Below are 14,934 nucleotides of genomic sequence, written 5' to 3' on the forward strand. Positions count from 1 at the left end.
TAAAAGAAATCTTTCAGAGGCTGCACTGGTAGCTGTGACACGCAGGTACTTTCTCGCCAAACCAGCCTGTGGCTAAATGGCTAACCCAAGGAAAGTTAATTATTTTAATCAAATGCGGTTAACTGATTCCCAATCGGTTCAGTGAAATAAATCAAACGTTTTGATTCACTTTAAAACAGTATCTGAATGAAAAAAGCAATGTAGATACACTTTAATGGTCCTGTGTATAATACAACTGTGAACACTCCAAAAAATTATATACCCTAAATCAAGCTATAAACTCCTATAATAATGGCAATGTGGAGATGAGGGCCAAATCATGGCAGTCTGGTCCAGTTGTTGAGTTCGATTGCTTTAATGACGTTTGCCCCGCTGTCTGTCGTCACACACACTTGATTCTCCTCTTTTAGGCCCCATGATTAAAGAAACCCTCTCAAACCATTTGCAATATTTTGCCCTGTGTGGTCCTCTGGGAAGTAGCTCGTTTCAAGGCAGGAGCTGGACAGCTTCTATTCGCTGTTAATGTAGTGCACTGTTAGGCTCTGTGGTCCTGCCTGACCATATGTGGTTGAGGCATCCCACGCGTAACTGTGAACGATACAATATAGTACACCCCTTACTCTAAGATTTGTTTTGTAGACGATGGTACGCCTCAAGGTTTGTGTGTTATTTATTATATAATGATACATTTTCTCTTTTGTTGAACCTGTAATTGGAAAATCACTATACCCTGATGATGGGGCTTTATAGAAAAGAGGACATTATGTAGTGCAGGTTCAGAAGAAAGTGCAATTGGCAGTTAAAGGTGAAACAATGGGCCTTCGAATGGTGTTTGAGGTGTTTAGTGAGCAAAACTTTGGAATGTTCCAAAATGAGGAATATTCCAAATGTCAGGTTGCAGAAGTCATTAGTCGTCATAAATTAGCCATGTCATATTAGGTGGGGTTGAAGGGGCACAGATAAGAACATCATGCTAATAGCATTTTAAGGGATTGCTGGGAAAATGGTGATGTAGAGCTTTTGGTTGGGTAGCAAACGACTTGGCTCAACAAATGAACCTGACAACACTCAATATATGGCTCTTTCTGATGCCAAAATTTGATTTTAAGAGAATTGGTGATGAAAGATCACGTAGCCTTGACATGTATAGACTTCAACTATAAAAATGATCTACAAGTTGGGTCTGTGGAAACAGAGTCAGAAAGATCAGGAGTGTCTGTGTATGTTCCTACCTAAGATGGAGATTGCTAGAAGAGTGCCTGATAATGCTGGAGAGTTTTCCGCTAAAACACTGCAACATATGGTTGCAGCATATGGGTTTGTCAGTCTTCAGTTGTTTTCCTGTGGGTGTCAGCTCATGTAGGTGTGGAGGGTAACAAATGTGCTGATAAATTGGCAAAACAGTCCCTCAAATTGGACGATATTGATGTTTTAGTGCCTCTATATAAGCAGGAAGCTAAGCTGGTTATGAAATCACAATTTGTTTAGAATATGTAAACACCCAAATGGTAATTGTGTTTATGGCTTCACAATAAGAGACAGTCGAACATGTAGTGTTGCATTGTATGGCATATAATAAAGAACAGGAGGAGGTGTTGGGAGTTTCAACACACTAAAAATAGGTATGTTAAAAGTACTTTGTTGTACTTAAAGGTACACTTTTCATCACTGTTCCCTCAAAGGTATAATATTGGTCATCTGAAGTACAAAGCCTTTTGTAAACAGCAGGAATACAGATTTGTATCATTTAACCAGTAAAAAGTTACATTCTGTATTCTGTATTATTGTGTTCTTGACACATGTTCATGTGATGATAATGTTTATAATCTTTACTGGTACAAAAAAAGACAAGGGTACCAAAAACATGACTTTTGAAAAAATGTATCTTGTTGTAACACAATCTAAGCAACAAGCTTTGTACACTTTTAAGTAAAAATATGTATTTTCTTAGTGTGTAGGGCAGCAAGAAATTTAACGATGTGTAGTATGATTCAGGACACATCTTATTTGTTAAGATTCTTAAAACTATCGGGATCGTTTATTAGGATTTAGTCTTTTTATCTTTCCCCTCCGCTCCTCGGCCTTCCCTGAATCCGGTGCTTCATGTTCCGTTCCAGTAAGAGGCAGTAATGCACCAATAATGGATGAATTATTAGAGTGCTCACTGTCAGAAATCCGACAGAAGAAGAAGGACCGCAAGACTTTTATTTTGACAGCTGATTGCCGGATGTAACGCCATTGGCTACTGAGCAGGACTAGAGTCTTTAGTTTAGAAACACAGCAGCAGACTGTTGGAGCTTAAAGTGGATTCAGGGCTGTTTATTGTATTGGATCAGATCAAGTAACAGAGTCATTGTGATGTATTGATTGGACATGTTCTAATAGTTTCAGCGCTTTGGACAGATGTTTGCTGTGGTTTAAAATGAAGACTGTATTCTCTGTAGGTGAATATGGAAGGGTGGTTAGAGTTTATCCCGGTCTCCAGTAAAGTGGAGCAGCAGAAGATGCAGCTCTGATCAGCAGCTCCACACCTCTGTACTCAGACTGCTCTGCTGGAGGAACACCATCAGCTCACCTGCTGCAGGTATGGAGATGTTCCACTCTTCACCTTCACACTGCTCTACATTTACTCTTAGACACACAGAAACACATTCAGAAGGAGCAGCATTTAACATCACACACAAACAGCTTCATCCAGGAGCTGGAGGATATCTCTGATCAACACTTTCATTCTGCTTTATTTAAGATGGACAGGAGATTTAGGGGCTACTTACAAACCCTGAGAGGTGATTTATTAGGAAAATAATTATCTTGTCTGGTTGTTAAATTGTGCTGCTCTTGTTTATAAACTCCTTCATGCTAACTGTAGGGATGTCTACTTTGTGATCATGTGTTTCTCCAGGCCACAGTCGGTTTGTGTACTTAAAATATATATATATATATATTTGTGGGTGGATTTTTAAAATAAATATTTGAATCTGAGACAAGATAATTTATGTCTTTATTGTTTGTTTTTTTTCACTATAAGGCACACCGGATTATAAGGCTCACTATCAATAAATGTCTATTTTCTGATCTATTTTCATACATAAAACGCACTGGGTTATAAAATGCATTTTGCAACACTAGTAAGGAACAGGGGTGTAGTTTTACTCTGCTGGGTGACGAGACCTGCTGAGTTAAATAATCAAAAAAAAAAAAAAAAAAATGAGCAAGTCAAACGAGCGCTGGATGTTAATTTACACAAACTTCTCTCCTGAAAACTGTTTATTTGAGTGAGTAAAGCACTATGTTTATTTACAGTAAGCTTAGATTTCCTGATTTCCACTAAGGCTGGGTGCAGCAATATTAGCATTAGCAGCTAATGCCGCTCGACAGCGCTACACTGAGGAACCCTGATATGTCCAGTATGTCTGTGACGGAGCTCCTCTGAGCTAAAATCAGACCCTGTCAGTTTTCCTAGGCGGCCGCGACCAACGCACGCGAGAACTGCGCCTCTTTCAAGAACTGCGACCTGCTTTCGGACCTGTATGTAGTTCTAACAGTTCTACAAGGACTACAAAAACCCACTATTTGGAATTGGTTACTTCCTTAAAGAAGCTAAATAGTAGTGATAGGCCCAGCAGCTACAGGGTATTTCTGTTTTGTAAGGAGCTTAAATGTTAATAAAAGAGTTAAAAGGTTATTAAACAACCAAAGTGTAAATATTTGATTTATAAGTTGAGTTAAAGTGTTTTAACTGCTAAAGCTAGGGGCGAATAGCATTTGTGATTAGCATTAACGATCGGGTTAAATGTATAAATATATTATGTTATGTGTAAAATGGATGTTTGTAAGCTTAGCTTGCAGTAAATTGCCCCAAACTGAAATATACATAATATATATATTAGCAAGTGCAAGTGTTCAAACATCGGGATGTCTCAAACAGGTTTTTTTTTTGCCTCACAAGTCACGACCTGATACATTGGCAATGCTGTAAAAAATAAATAAATAAATAAAAAATACATTTTAGTGATTATTAAAAAAAAAAAACAGTATAAATAATTTCCATTTAAATATGAATATTTTCTTAAATTAACAAAGTAAAAAACGTCACACAACAACAATATTTCTGTGATTAATTATAATTAAGATCATGATTTTTTTTTAATGCTGGTATTTCTCTGTAATGTTGGGAAGGAGAGAGTAATAATAGTTTAGTGTGGTTTAGGCCTGGCTGATTTAGGCCTGGCTGACTAGACTTAGTCTAGTTTATTTTATTATAATAGGATAGTTTTTGATGCTTTTTAAAGGAGAAACTTTTTGTGAGTTACTGAGTTTTAAAGACAACTTTAATGAAGGAAATAAACATTAAAGTAGATGCATATATTGCAGTTTTTTCAAAACATTAAACTATGAGTGCGCATGTATGTGTGAGAGGAAGAGTGCCAATTCATCAGCGTGATCATTCTCAATGTGCACATGCAGCTGAGTCTAAAGTGTAGGGTAAGTGTACCCATTAAGCCCACCAATATCTAAGTTTTGCAATTTTTTCTAGATATTGACATAATTTATAAGTGACATAATTTGTTAAAGGGCAAGGTTTACCTCTCATTTGAATATTTATTAATTAGTTAATGTACATTTCAAAATACAAAATTAAGAAATTTTAGGGAAAACGTCAAAAGTCTGGCGTGGGCTTAATTGGTACCATAGTACCATTTAAGCCCATGTGTGTTCCAAATAAGCCCATAACATAATTTATTGATCAAATAAACTTGTTTAATAATTTGTTTTAAAGTAAATAGCAATATATTTTATCAGTAACAGTGAAAATGTTTTTTAAAACCCCTTTTAAACATAATCGTCATCTGAACAAATAACATTGAACATGACAAACAGTGTAGTACACAACATGGAACAATGAATCATTTCATTTTGTTTCTGTTTTAGTCTAATAAAAAAGGTTGTACATGAAAAACAGTTTAGAAGCAGAATTGTCTACAAATCTCCAATATAGCCTTATTAACATTCTAACCCATTTTTACCTATTTTATCTGAGCTTCTTTCATGCAATTCAATGAGTAGATTTGATCATTTTAAGTTTTTGTTTATATGAAGTCTCCACCTCAATGTGGTTGCTCAGGTAGAACGGGCAAGATCCATTTCCCTTATTAGAAGCTCGAACCAGTGGTTCAGTATGTCATCATTGGCTGAGGCCTCCCATCTAGCCACAGAAAACTGTTCCAATTTGTGAATCGTAAGCTCAGGATGATCTCACATGAAACGTTTAAACCATTTGCATCCTGGCCTTGATAATCCTTGATAAAACTCTGACCTTGGCCTTCACTCTTTCCCTCAAAGATTTTCTGTCTACGCCACATTGTTTTGCTAACACAGACATCTATCTATCTATCTATCTATCTATCTATCTATCTATCTATCTATCTATCTATCTATCTATCTATCTATCTATCTATCTATCTATCTATCTAGTAAAGTAGATCAGTAATTAAAAATCACACAGGGAACTGTTTCTTTTGAACAGAAAATGTATTTAACTTGTACTAGAGGAAATTCCCTATTGAAATATATGAGGTGGGCTTAAATGGAGCATACTGGGCTTAAATGGTTCCGCAGAAAAGAACGCTAAAAAAAGACAACGATTTCCTTTCAAAATCTAAGATATGCTCACAAATCCATGCATGAAGCTTAAATATAGTTTGCATCAAACATTACAGCAGTTACTACTATCCCCACATTCAGAAATATAAAGTTTTTGTTATTGAATATTAACATATTAACATTAGAATGTGCTTGCTGCAGTTTGCATGCATTTTGATGGGATGTACCATTTAAGCCCACCTGTAAAAAAAAGCTAATTTATTAAATTAATCGGCTTCACAGAACAAATTATGATGCATTTATCTAAATATCAATGTTAAATGTATAACAAAATGCTTACTATTTGTAGCTGACAACCTTAATTATTGTGGAAGTGTAGCATTAACAGGGCTAGGGGTGTTAGCATTAGTATCAGCTATGTTTGCTAGCTCATAAACTCATATTTCCATTTGAAGGGAAATAGTATAATTAGGCAAAATACTATTTATTTACATATCAAAATTGGTACATTTAGCTCTTATTTTACATTATATTAATGTACCTACCAAAAATGTGGCTGAAAATTGCTGAAGATTGATGATTCCTGACAGGTCTCAAAACACCAAAGTTTTTAAGTGTCTTCTTCTTAGGGGTCCCGAGACTGTATACACTTGGGCGGGGCTAACTCAACAATGGAAAATGTGATTTGTATGCAATAAAAAATGTTATGGAAGTAACAAACCATTTGATTGGATAAAGTAATGGATGCCAAAATATATGTTTTCCTTTGTTTGTAAATTGACATCAAAGTTGAAAGTGGGCTTAAAGGGTGCATGGGCTTAATGGGTACACTTACCCTACTTGTGAAATAAAAACGCATCGTCATGTTTTTTATAAATCAGTGATTGGGATCTTTTCCACCCGATTAAAATCATTTGAAAATTACGCAATCGGGCACGATTTCTAAAGACATGATCAGATCAGGGACATCCCTAAATATCAGCATTTAGAAACCTGCGCTGATTTGTACTCTGGTGGATTTAGTTGTGAGGACTTAGTTGCACTTAAATAGTGTAGTTTGACAAACCTACAAATTTGCATATTAGTTAAAGAAATTGTTGATAACATTTTTATCCCCCTGTAATAATATTTCAATTCAACTGTTTCTTTTTTCCTCTCTTTCTATGTTTCTTCCAGAACTGAATCCTATGCTGTTCCAAGTCTTATTCTGATCCCAGTGTCAAAACTCCCTAACTGGACAAAGTTTAGCTGCATAGATACAGTCAGAAAATTTCACCAAAGATTTTAAGATGCTGAACGAAGGGGAGAACATGGCATCCAGTGAAATTTCCAATACTCAACAAACACCCTCTTCTACACCTCTCACGCAAATGCAGGAAAGTACAGACAAGAAGAAAACTCACCACTGCTCAGACTGTGGGAAGAGCTTTACTACAAAGGGGTATCTCCGAATACACCAGCGCACTCACACCGCAGAGAAACCGAACAAGTGTTTAGACTGTGGAAAGAGCTTTTCTACACAGACTTATCTCCAAATACACCAGCGCCTTCACACAGGAGAGAAACCGTACAAGTGTTCAGACTGTGGGAAGAGCTTTAATACAACGAGTAATCTCCTGGAACACCGCCGCGTTCACTTGGGAAATAAGTGCTCAGACTGTGGGATGAATTTTAAATATCGAAGTCTTCTCAAAGAACACCTGCGCATTCACACTGGAGAGAAACCATATCACTGCTCAGACTGTGGGAAAGGTTTTGCTAAAAAGAGTTATCTGCAAATACACCAGCGCATTCACACTGGAGAGAAACCGTATCTCTGTTCTGACTGTGGGATAAGCTTTACTACACAGAGCAGTCTCCAAACACACCAGCGCATTCACACTGGAGAGAAACCGTACAAGTGTTCAGACTGTGGAAAGAGTTTTAATCGCCAGAGTCTTCTCCAAAAACACCAGCGCATTCACACAGGAGAGAAACCGTATCACTGCACAGACTGTGGGAAGAGCTTTACTACACAGAGTCATCTCCAACAACACCAGCGCATTCACACTGGAGAAAAACCATATCACTGCTTAGACTGTGGAAAGAGTTTTAATAGTCAGAGTCATCTTCAGGAACACCTCCGCATTCACACAGGAGAGAAACCGTTTCACTGTTCACACTGTGCAGTGAGCTTTAGGTATTTACGAACACTCAAAAAACACAAGTGCACAAAGAGCGGTCTTGAAAATGGGCAGTGACACACCTTAAACCATTTCAGATCCCAAACCTGGCTTTAAACAGTTTCTGAAAAAAATTAATAAAACAAAATATAGTGTGTGTGAAATATCCCTGGTTTTTAATCACAGTTTTCATGCATCTTGGCATCATGTTTTCCTCCACCAGTCTTACACAATGCTTTTGGATGACTTTATGCCTTTACTCCTGCTGCAAAAATTCAAGCAGTTGAGCTTGGTTTGATGGCTTATATTATATCCATCTTCTTCTTGATTTATATTCCAGAGGTTTTCAGTTTGGTAAAATTAAAGAAACTCGTCATTTTTAAGTGGTCTATTATTTTTTTCCAGAGCTGTATATCCTTACACACACAACATGCAAATGTCACAAAACAGAAACTAGTCCCGTAACAATCAACTTAGTATTGTGTCTTTAAGATGAAGTTCACCTTTTAGATGTAAAGTGGGACATCAATCACAATGAGACAGACAGAACGAGAGCTCTGTATGGTAGGAAAGTAAACTGCTGTGGTAAACAACCCTTTGTCATTATTTCAGTAACACTACTATAGTCTTTGTGTATGTTCTCTTTGTGTGACTGGAACATTAGTATTAGTGGATACAGACGACTCATTCGGAATAGACACCCCTGTGTCGCGTTGCCCGTAAGCTCCCAGCTAGCTCTACACATCCTGGCTACTCTGAAGCACCTTCTGCTAACTGCTAAGGACTGTTACAAGTGGTGCCCAAACTTCTGGACCAAGAATCATCCTGCAAGTGGATATTTTACTTGTGTATCTTTGCCTGTGGGCCAGTTAAGTGGGCTGTGATCAATCTCTGCTAAATAATATGAACTGTGCATCAGCCACAAGTAGTGCTGGGCGGTACACCGGTTAATCTGTTATACTGGAGGGGAAATTAAAACTGTATGTATTTTTTTACATTCAGCCATAACACTAGAGGCGCTTTGGAGTGCTGTGGAGAACAGCATCGCCAAAGAAGCACACAGGCAGACCTCGCTAGCTAAAGCTAGCCAGTTAGCATAACAAGCTAACACACTGGAAGATAACCTCAAACATAGTTCTGTCCTGCCTGGACAAATGAGAACAGCATTTTATCTGAGGAGCTTCTGCTGCTGTTTCTCACAGAGTCTTTTTATCAGAGTAAAATAGAAAAACAACAGCTAACGGTAATGAATCACTCAATAAAAAGACCCTATTAAATATATTAATGCTGTAGCTTGAAGGATAATTTTACTGCACACTGAAATGATTTGTTTAAATTTGTTTAACTGGAGAAAGAAGGGAATTGTGGCTGATTTTAATACTGTAATGCCTCTTATGGCTTCAGGATTAACACACTGTAAATTAATATTAAACTTATGTCTTACTTGTGCAATAGATCTTTTGAGAAATATCTCTTTTCAATACTTTTTACATTTATTAAATTTAAGATGTATCTCTTTTTAAGGCCTTGTTTTCATTCTTCATTTCTTCATATATTGGATAATTTTGTGGGACAAAGTAAAGCCAATAGTAATCAATGCTTTAATTTAAAGCCTTAGTGTTTTATGTATACATACTCCTAACAGTACAGTAAGTCACAAACCTATATAGAAGCCCAGTCATGCAAAAAGAAATACAAATAGAATGAAACCGTCAGAATCTTGAAAAATGCAGTAATATACATTTTTGGTCATACCGCCCAGCACTAGCCACAAGCTAAGAGTATAAACTCTCACTTACTGCTGAGGTTTTCACATGAACTGTACTTATTTTACACATTTTAACTCCACTAAAGTGAATAAAGTCTTCTATACCCATTTTTTATATTAATACATAAATACAGTATTTTTTCATGACAATTATACAGTAAGCATTTACTAGTTTATGTTTTAAACTAAAGCCTAGCATCTTTTGATTTTATGTGAGATACATATTTCTGTATGAGTTCCTGTGTTTTACATTATTTAGCCTGTCTATGTAGTATGTTAAGTCCCACTGATTCAAAGACTAACTAACCAGGCTGTTGGACAGAGATGGCTGCAGAACTCAGCCAGAGGTTTAACAGACCAAGTGCAGTCACTGTAATCTGAGGTGAGACTTTTCCAATAACGTTTAAATAACTCACTAAATTAACAAAAAGCAGGTTGAACAGTAGGAACAACACTCTGGTTTGAGACACTTCCTCAAAACCCTGTGCAGTGACTTGCCTATAGATTTCTATGGCCAAATCCGAAAAGGTGTAAAAACGACTAAATCAAAAAGTGTTCACTTGTGGCATATAGCGGTTAAAAGGTGGATACAGGTGAGGAGTCTGGTATTTTCCTTGTTGTCATTTAGCTGCCAGTAGCACACATATGCAGTACATGGCTCCAAGCAGAGCAGCCAGAGTGCAGAGGAGCTGAGGACTGTTGCTTGGCCATGGTGGTCCAATTAAAGACACTTCTGAGTATAGTCCTTCTAAATGTACAGGTGACCTTTTTGACTTACCTTTTGACCATTACCAATATTTACCTAATAATTACTTGAACTTTAGACAGCACCAGTAACAAGACTCTTACATGACACTTCCCACAAAACACACCTCAGGATGAAGCACCATGGACTGACCTTGATGCCATTCCTGTATATTTAATAGTTTTCAATGAATTCTGCTTCCATATGTTTTGTATGTTTTGGTTTGCATAGGGCTTAGTGTTAATAGCATATTTCAGAGTAATTTGTTGTTAATGCGTTGTTTTTAAATAAACCATTAAAAGAGATGAACTGGGTGCTCTTTTCAGGGTGGTGATTGGAGGAGTTGTCTATCTGCTGATTAATCCGAGGTGTATAAGCACACAGTGGATTACAGTTACGTTTCACCAGGACCATGGAGAAACAGAACACTAAACTAAACTAAAAATGCAGTTAACAGCATTTGGAAGACAGAGCAAGGACAAAACAATAAATATAACAAATATGACTGGGATAGGTCAAATAAACGATGATGCAGTGCAGATACAGCTCTCATTACTGAGTGTTAAGTATTGAGGATGAGGTGCAGAGTTGCTCTGATATAGTCAACAAGGCCTATAAATATTTGGACAGCCCCACAATCTTCAGGTGATTTGGGCTCAGCATGTCACCACATTGGATTTGAAATAAAACATCTTGATAAGCAGTTGACGTTTAGATTTCTTGTTTAATTTAAGGGGTTGAACTGAAATATACTATAAAGGTTGGAAATTAAGAGTGGCTGTTCACCAAAATATGCTTTTCTATATATACAGTCATATGAAAAAGTTTGGGCACCCCTATTAATCTTAATCATTTTTAGTTCTAAATATTTGAGTGTTTGCAACAGCCATTTCGGTTTGATATATCTAATAACGGATGGACACAGTAATATTTCAGGATTGAAATGAGGTTTATTGTACTAACAGAAAATGTGCAATATGCATTAAACCAAAATTTGACCAGTGCAAAAGTATGGGCACCCTCATCATTTTATTGATTTGAATACTCCTAACTACTTTTTACTGACTTACTGAAGCACAAAATTGGATTGGTAACCACATTGACCTTTGAACTTCATAGCCAGGTGTATCCAATCATGAGAAAAGGTATTTAAGGTGGCCAATTGCAAGTTGTTCTCCTATTTGAATCTCCTATTTGGCATCATGTGCTCATCAAAACAACTTTCAAATGATCAACATAGTTGTTCAGGGAAAGGATACAAAAAGTTGTCTCAGAGATTTAACCTGTCAGTTTCCACTGTGAGGAACATAGTAAGGAAATGTAACACCACAGGGACAGTTCTTGTTAAGCCCAGAAGTGGCAGGCCAAGAAAAATATCAGAAAGGCAGAGAAGAAGAATGGTGAGAACAGTCAAGGACAGTCACCTCCAAAGAGCTGCAGCATCATCTTGCTGCAGATGGTGTCACTGTGCATCGGTCAACAACACAGCACACTTTGCACAAGGAGAAGCTGTATGGGAGAGGGATGCAAAAGAAGCCATTTCTGCAAGCATGCCACAAACAGAGTCGCCTGAGGTAAGCAAAAGCACAGAAAATGGTGCAGAAATGATTTTTCGCATCACTCTCCCATTTTTAAAAGAAATTATATAAAAATAAATATAAACAAGTTCAATGATTTACAAAAGATTCTTAGAATTCCAGTAGCTAACATTCAACAGATTAAAATAAAAAGTGCAACATTTAATGAATACAGTAAGTGGATTAATTAATGTCTTTTAAACATTTTTACTACGTTGAGAAGAATTCACTTGTTTTATAATTCTGAAAATTATTTCAGTCTCTTGCCAAACTAAGTTTGTTTGTTTGCTAAATGCAGCTGATACAGATTTTTGCATACAGATTGTTGTGTGATGTAATTCATCATATGGTGTCATTCAGAATAATAATAAAAAAGATTTTTGTTATTTGTCATAAATCATTCAATGTGACATTTGGGGAATAGTGCCATCAAAGGTTACAAGAATGTTGGTACTTTTATAACAAGGTATTCCTAAATTAATGTAAAGTATATTGAAAGAAATTGATGTGTGTAGTTGATGAAAAAACATGCAAAAGGTAACATTTGCATGCAAGCAATCCGATACTTTTATATAGTAATGATAAATAGTCAGGATAAATTAACTTACATTATCACATTAGACCCCTTTTTAATTTAATACACAAAAAATTCATGTCACACATATGACAATTTTAGTCACGAAGACCGTAAACTAGTGAATAAATGTAAATGTCAAGAAAAAATCTACAAGACCATATATATTTGGAAATATAAGAGTTGGTAAAATATAACCCAGTGATTTCCGTGACTTAAATGACTTAAATGTGAGATTTTTATTTAAACATTTTTTTAGCCAAATATGTCAATCACCCTAATACCCTTTTAGTTCCCTGACTAGGTAACTAGCATAGTTTAAGCATGAATATTTAGCGAACCTCGCTAACGTGAGCTTTTAATATAATGAAAAAGTTACTTAGATACAAAATAAATAAAAAAAAGAGAGAGAGAGAGAGAGAGAGAGAGAGAGAGAGAGCGCTGCCTGGCTTTTATTTTGACATGTTGTTGCCGGATGTAACGCCATTGGCTCCTGGGCGGAACTAGAGTCTTTAGTTTAGAAACACACCAGCAGACTGTTGGAGGTTAAGGTGGATTCAAGGCTGTTTATTGTATTGGATTAGATCAAGTAACAGAGTCATTGTGATGTATTGATTGGACATGTTCTAATAGTTTCAGCGCTTTGGACAGATGTTTGCTGTGGTTTAAAATGAAGACTGGATTCTCTGTAGGTGAATATGGAAGGGTGGTTAGAGTTTCCCCCGGTCTCCAGTAAAGTGGAGCAGCAGAAGATCCAGCTCTGATCAGCAGCTCCACACCTCTGTACTCAGACTGCTCTGCTGGAGGAACACCATCAGCTCACCTGCTGCAGGTATGGAGATGTTCCACTCTTCACCTTCACACTGCTCTACATTTACTCTTAGACAAACAGAAACACATTCAGAAGGAGCAGCATTTAACATCACACACAAGCAGCTTCATCCAGGAGCTGGAGGATCATCTTCTCCTAGTTATCTCTGATCAACACTTTCATTCTGCTTTATTTCAGATGAACAGGAGATTTAGGGGCTACTTATAAACCCTGAGTGGTGATTTATTGGGGAAATAATTATCTTGTCTGGTGGGTTAAAGTATTAAATTGTGCTGCTGTTGTTTATAAACTCCTTCATGCTAACTGTAGAGATATCTCCTTTATGGTCACGTGTTTCTCCACGCCAGAGTCTGTTTGTGTACATAAAGTAGATATTTGTGATCCATTATAAAACTATATAATGGATAAAAGAAATGGGATTGATATATAAAACTAATGGATTATGTAATGTTAATTTTATAGATTAATGGGAGTTCTTCCTGAGAGTAGGTTAGTGTAGGTGGGAGTTGCTGGTCTATGGCTTGTAGAATAAAAGATGGTTGGGGGTTAAGGGTTGGTGGGGGGTTAAAGGTTGGTTGGTGGGGGGTTAAAGGTTGGTTGGTGGGGGGTTAAAGGTTGGTTGGTGGGGGGTTAAAGGTTGGTTGGTGGGGGGTTAAAGGTTGGTTGGTTGGTACTGTGGCCAGTAAAGCCCAACACACTCCAAAATCTAATAATTTTACATTATGTAAATCATGGCAAAGTGACGTGATGAATAGAATCTTTGTACGTTGACTTCCATTAAATGGTGGTAAGTGTTCTTCTGTTAGGTTGGAGATTTTGTTGGAGTTTGACAGTAAAAATCACCTGGTTGGTTTAATAATAGCCTTCAGCTTGTTTGTACTGCTGGATAGCAATGGTTTCTAGCTTGTACATTTTAATACCCTTAATTTTAGAAGAATCAGTTAATGAGCAGGTGTCCCAATACTACAGTTTCTCCATATAGTGTTCTTGATGTTTTGAGGACTTTGTGGGATACATGGGATTAAAATTGCTTATTTTTCGCTGTGGAGCTTAAGCTTAGGGTATTTTGTGAGTAGACCTTTTAAGTTGATTATTTGAGTATGAGGTTTACCAGATTATATGGTATCAATAAACATCTATTTTCTGGGCTATTTTCATGCATAAGACGCACTGGATTTTAAGACGCATAATACAACACTAGTAAGGCACAGGGGTGTCTACAGGTTTCCTTCTAATTCAGCAGGCCTCACCGCTCGGTGTCACACCCTACAGCTAAGTTAAGTTAATAGGGGTGTAACAGTACACCCTGCATACAAATTTGATTTAAAAAAATGGAAACTAAGAAAATTATTTATTTTTACTTTAAACAACGTAACACAATGCACATTTCCTTGAAAACACACTTCACTAACCTGCAATTAAAGATAATTTCCAAGAACAGAGGTTTAATATTGTAAACAAAATGCTGTATTTTGGCTTTAGCATCTTAAAAAACCAAGTGAAAACATATTTTTTTTTTCTGAAACACAACAGTGTACTTTTTCTTTTATACAAAAAACCTTTAGTTATCTGAAATTGCCGAGGTGTTCAGCTGCTTTACTTTAGTTTTTGCGATCAAATGAAGGTAAATACAATCAGTTCCAGTCATGATTAAAGGAAATAAACCTTTTTC

The 14,934-nt window shown here is 36.6% G+C and overlaps 5 protein-coding genes across 11 annotated transcripts in view; all 5 read left to right on the plus strand.

Moving 5' to 3' along the window:
• Nucleotides 1-10,593, plus strand: part of LOC103032403 (zinc finger protein 239-like) — a 183,023-nt gene extending 172,430 nt beyond the window's left edge. The window contains exon 2 of the mRNA XM_049482412.1: nucleotides 6,781-10,593. Coding sequence (XP_049338369.1) covers nucleotides 6,894-7,844 — 951 coding nt within the window. The 5' untranslated portion in view covers nucleotides 6,781-6,893 and the 3' untranslated portion in view covers nucleotides 7,845-10,593. The remainder of the gene's footprint in view (nucleotides 1-6,780) is intronic.
• Nucleotides 1-14,934, plus strand: part of LOC103029132 (zinc finger protein 239) — a 67,441-nt gene that overhangs the window by 20,391 nt on the left and 32,116 nt on the right. The window contains exon 1 of one of the 3 annotated variants that reach the window (XM_049482405.1): nucleotides 2,508-2,584. The exons of 1 other annotated variant lie outside the window; for it this stretch is intronic. The gene's annotated coding sequence lies outside the window, so the exon portion shown is untranslated. Of the gene's footprint in view, nucleotides 1-2,507; nucleotides 2,585-13,171; nucleotides 13,263-14,934 lie in introns of those variants that run through there. One more of the 3 variants, XM_049482403.1, reaches the window with a different exon arrangement.
• LOC111194230 (zinc finger protein OZF-like) overlaps nucleotides 1-14,934 on the plus strand; it is a 45,553-nt gene that overhangs the window by 20,318 nt on the left and 10,301 nt on the right. The window contains exon 1 of one of the 3 annotated variants that reach the window (XM_049482386.1): nucleotides 2,469-2,584. The exons of 1 other annotated variant lie outside the window; for it this stretch is intronic. The gene's annotated coding sequence lies outside the window, so the exon portion shown is untranslated. Of the gene's footprint in view, nucleotides 1-2,468; nucleotides 2,585-13,177; nucleotides 13,263-14,934 lie in introns of those variants that run through there. One more of the 3 variants, XM_049482384.1, reaches the window with a different exon arrangement.
• The window catches only part of LOC103030609 (zinc finger protein 501), a 40,914-nt gene that overhangs the window by 20,318 nt on the left and 5,662 nt on the right, over nucleotides 1-14,934 (plus strand). The window contains exon 1 of one of the 3 annotated variants that reach the window (XM_049482370.1): nucleotides 2,508-2,584. The exons of 1 other annotated variant lie outside the window; for it this stretch is intronic. The gene's annotated coding sequence lies outside the window, so the exon portion shown is untranslated. Of the gene's footprint in view, nucleotides 1-2,507; nucleotides 2,585-13,160; nucleotides 13,263-14,934 lie in introns of those variants that run through there. One more of the 3 variants, XM_022677895.2, reaches the window with a different exon arrangement.
• LOC111194283 (gastrula zinc finger protein XlCGF7.1-like) overlaps nucleotides 1-14,934 on the plus strand; it is a 50,501-nt gene that overhangs the window by 9,463 nt on the left and 26,104 nt on the right. The window lies entirely within an intron of this gene.

The sequence above is a fragment of the Astyanax mexicanus genome, chromosome 8 (genome assembly GCF_023375975.1).
Source record: "Astyanax mexicanus isolate ESR-SI-001 chromosome 8, AstMex3_surface, whole genome shotgun sequence".
Classification (NCBI taxonomy): Eukaryota; Metazoa; Chordata; class Actinopteri; order Characiformes; family Acestrorhamphidae; genus Astyanax; species Astyanax mexicanus.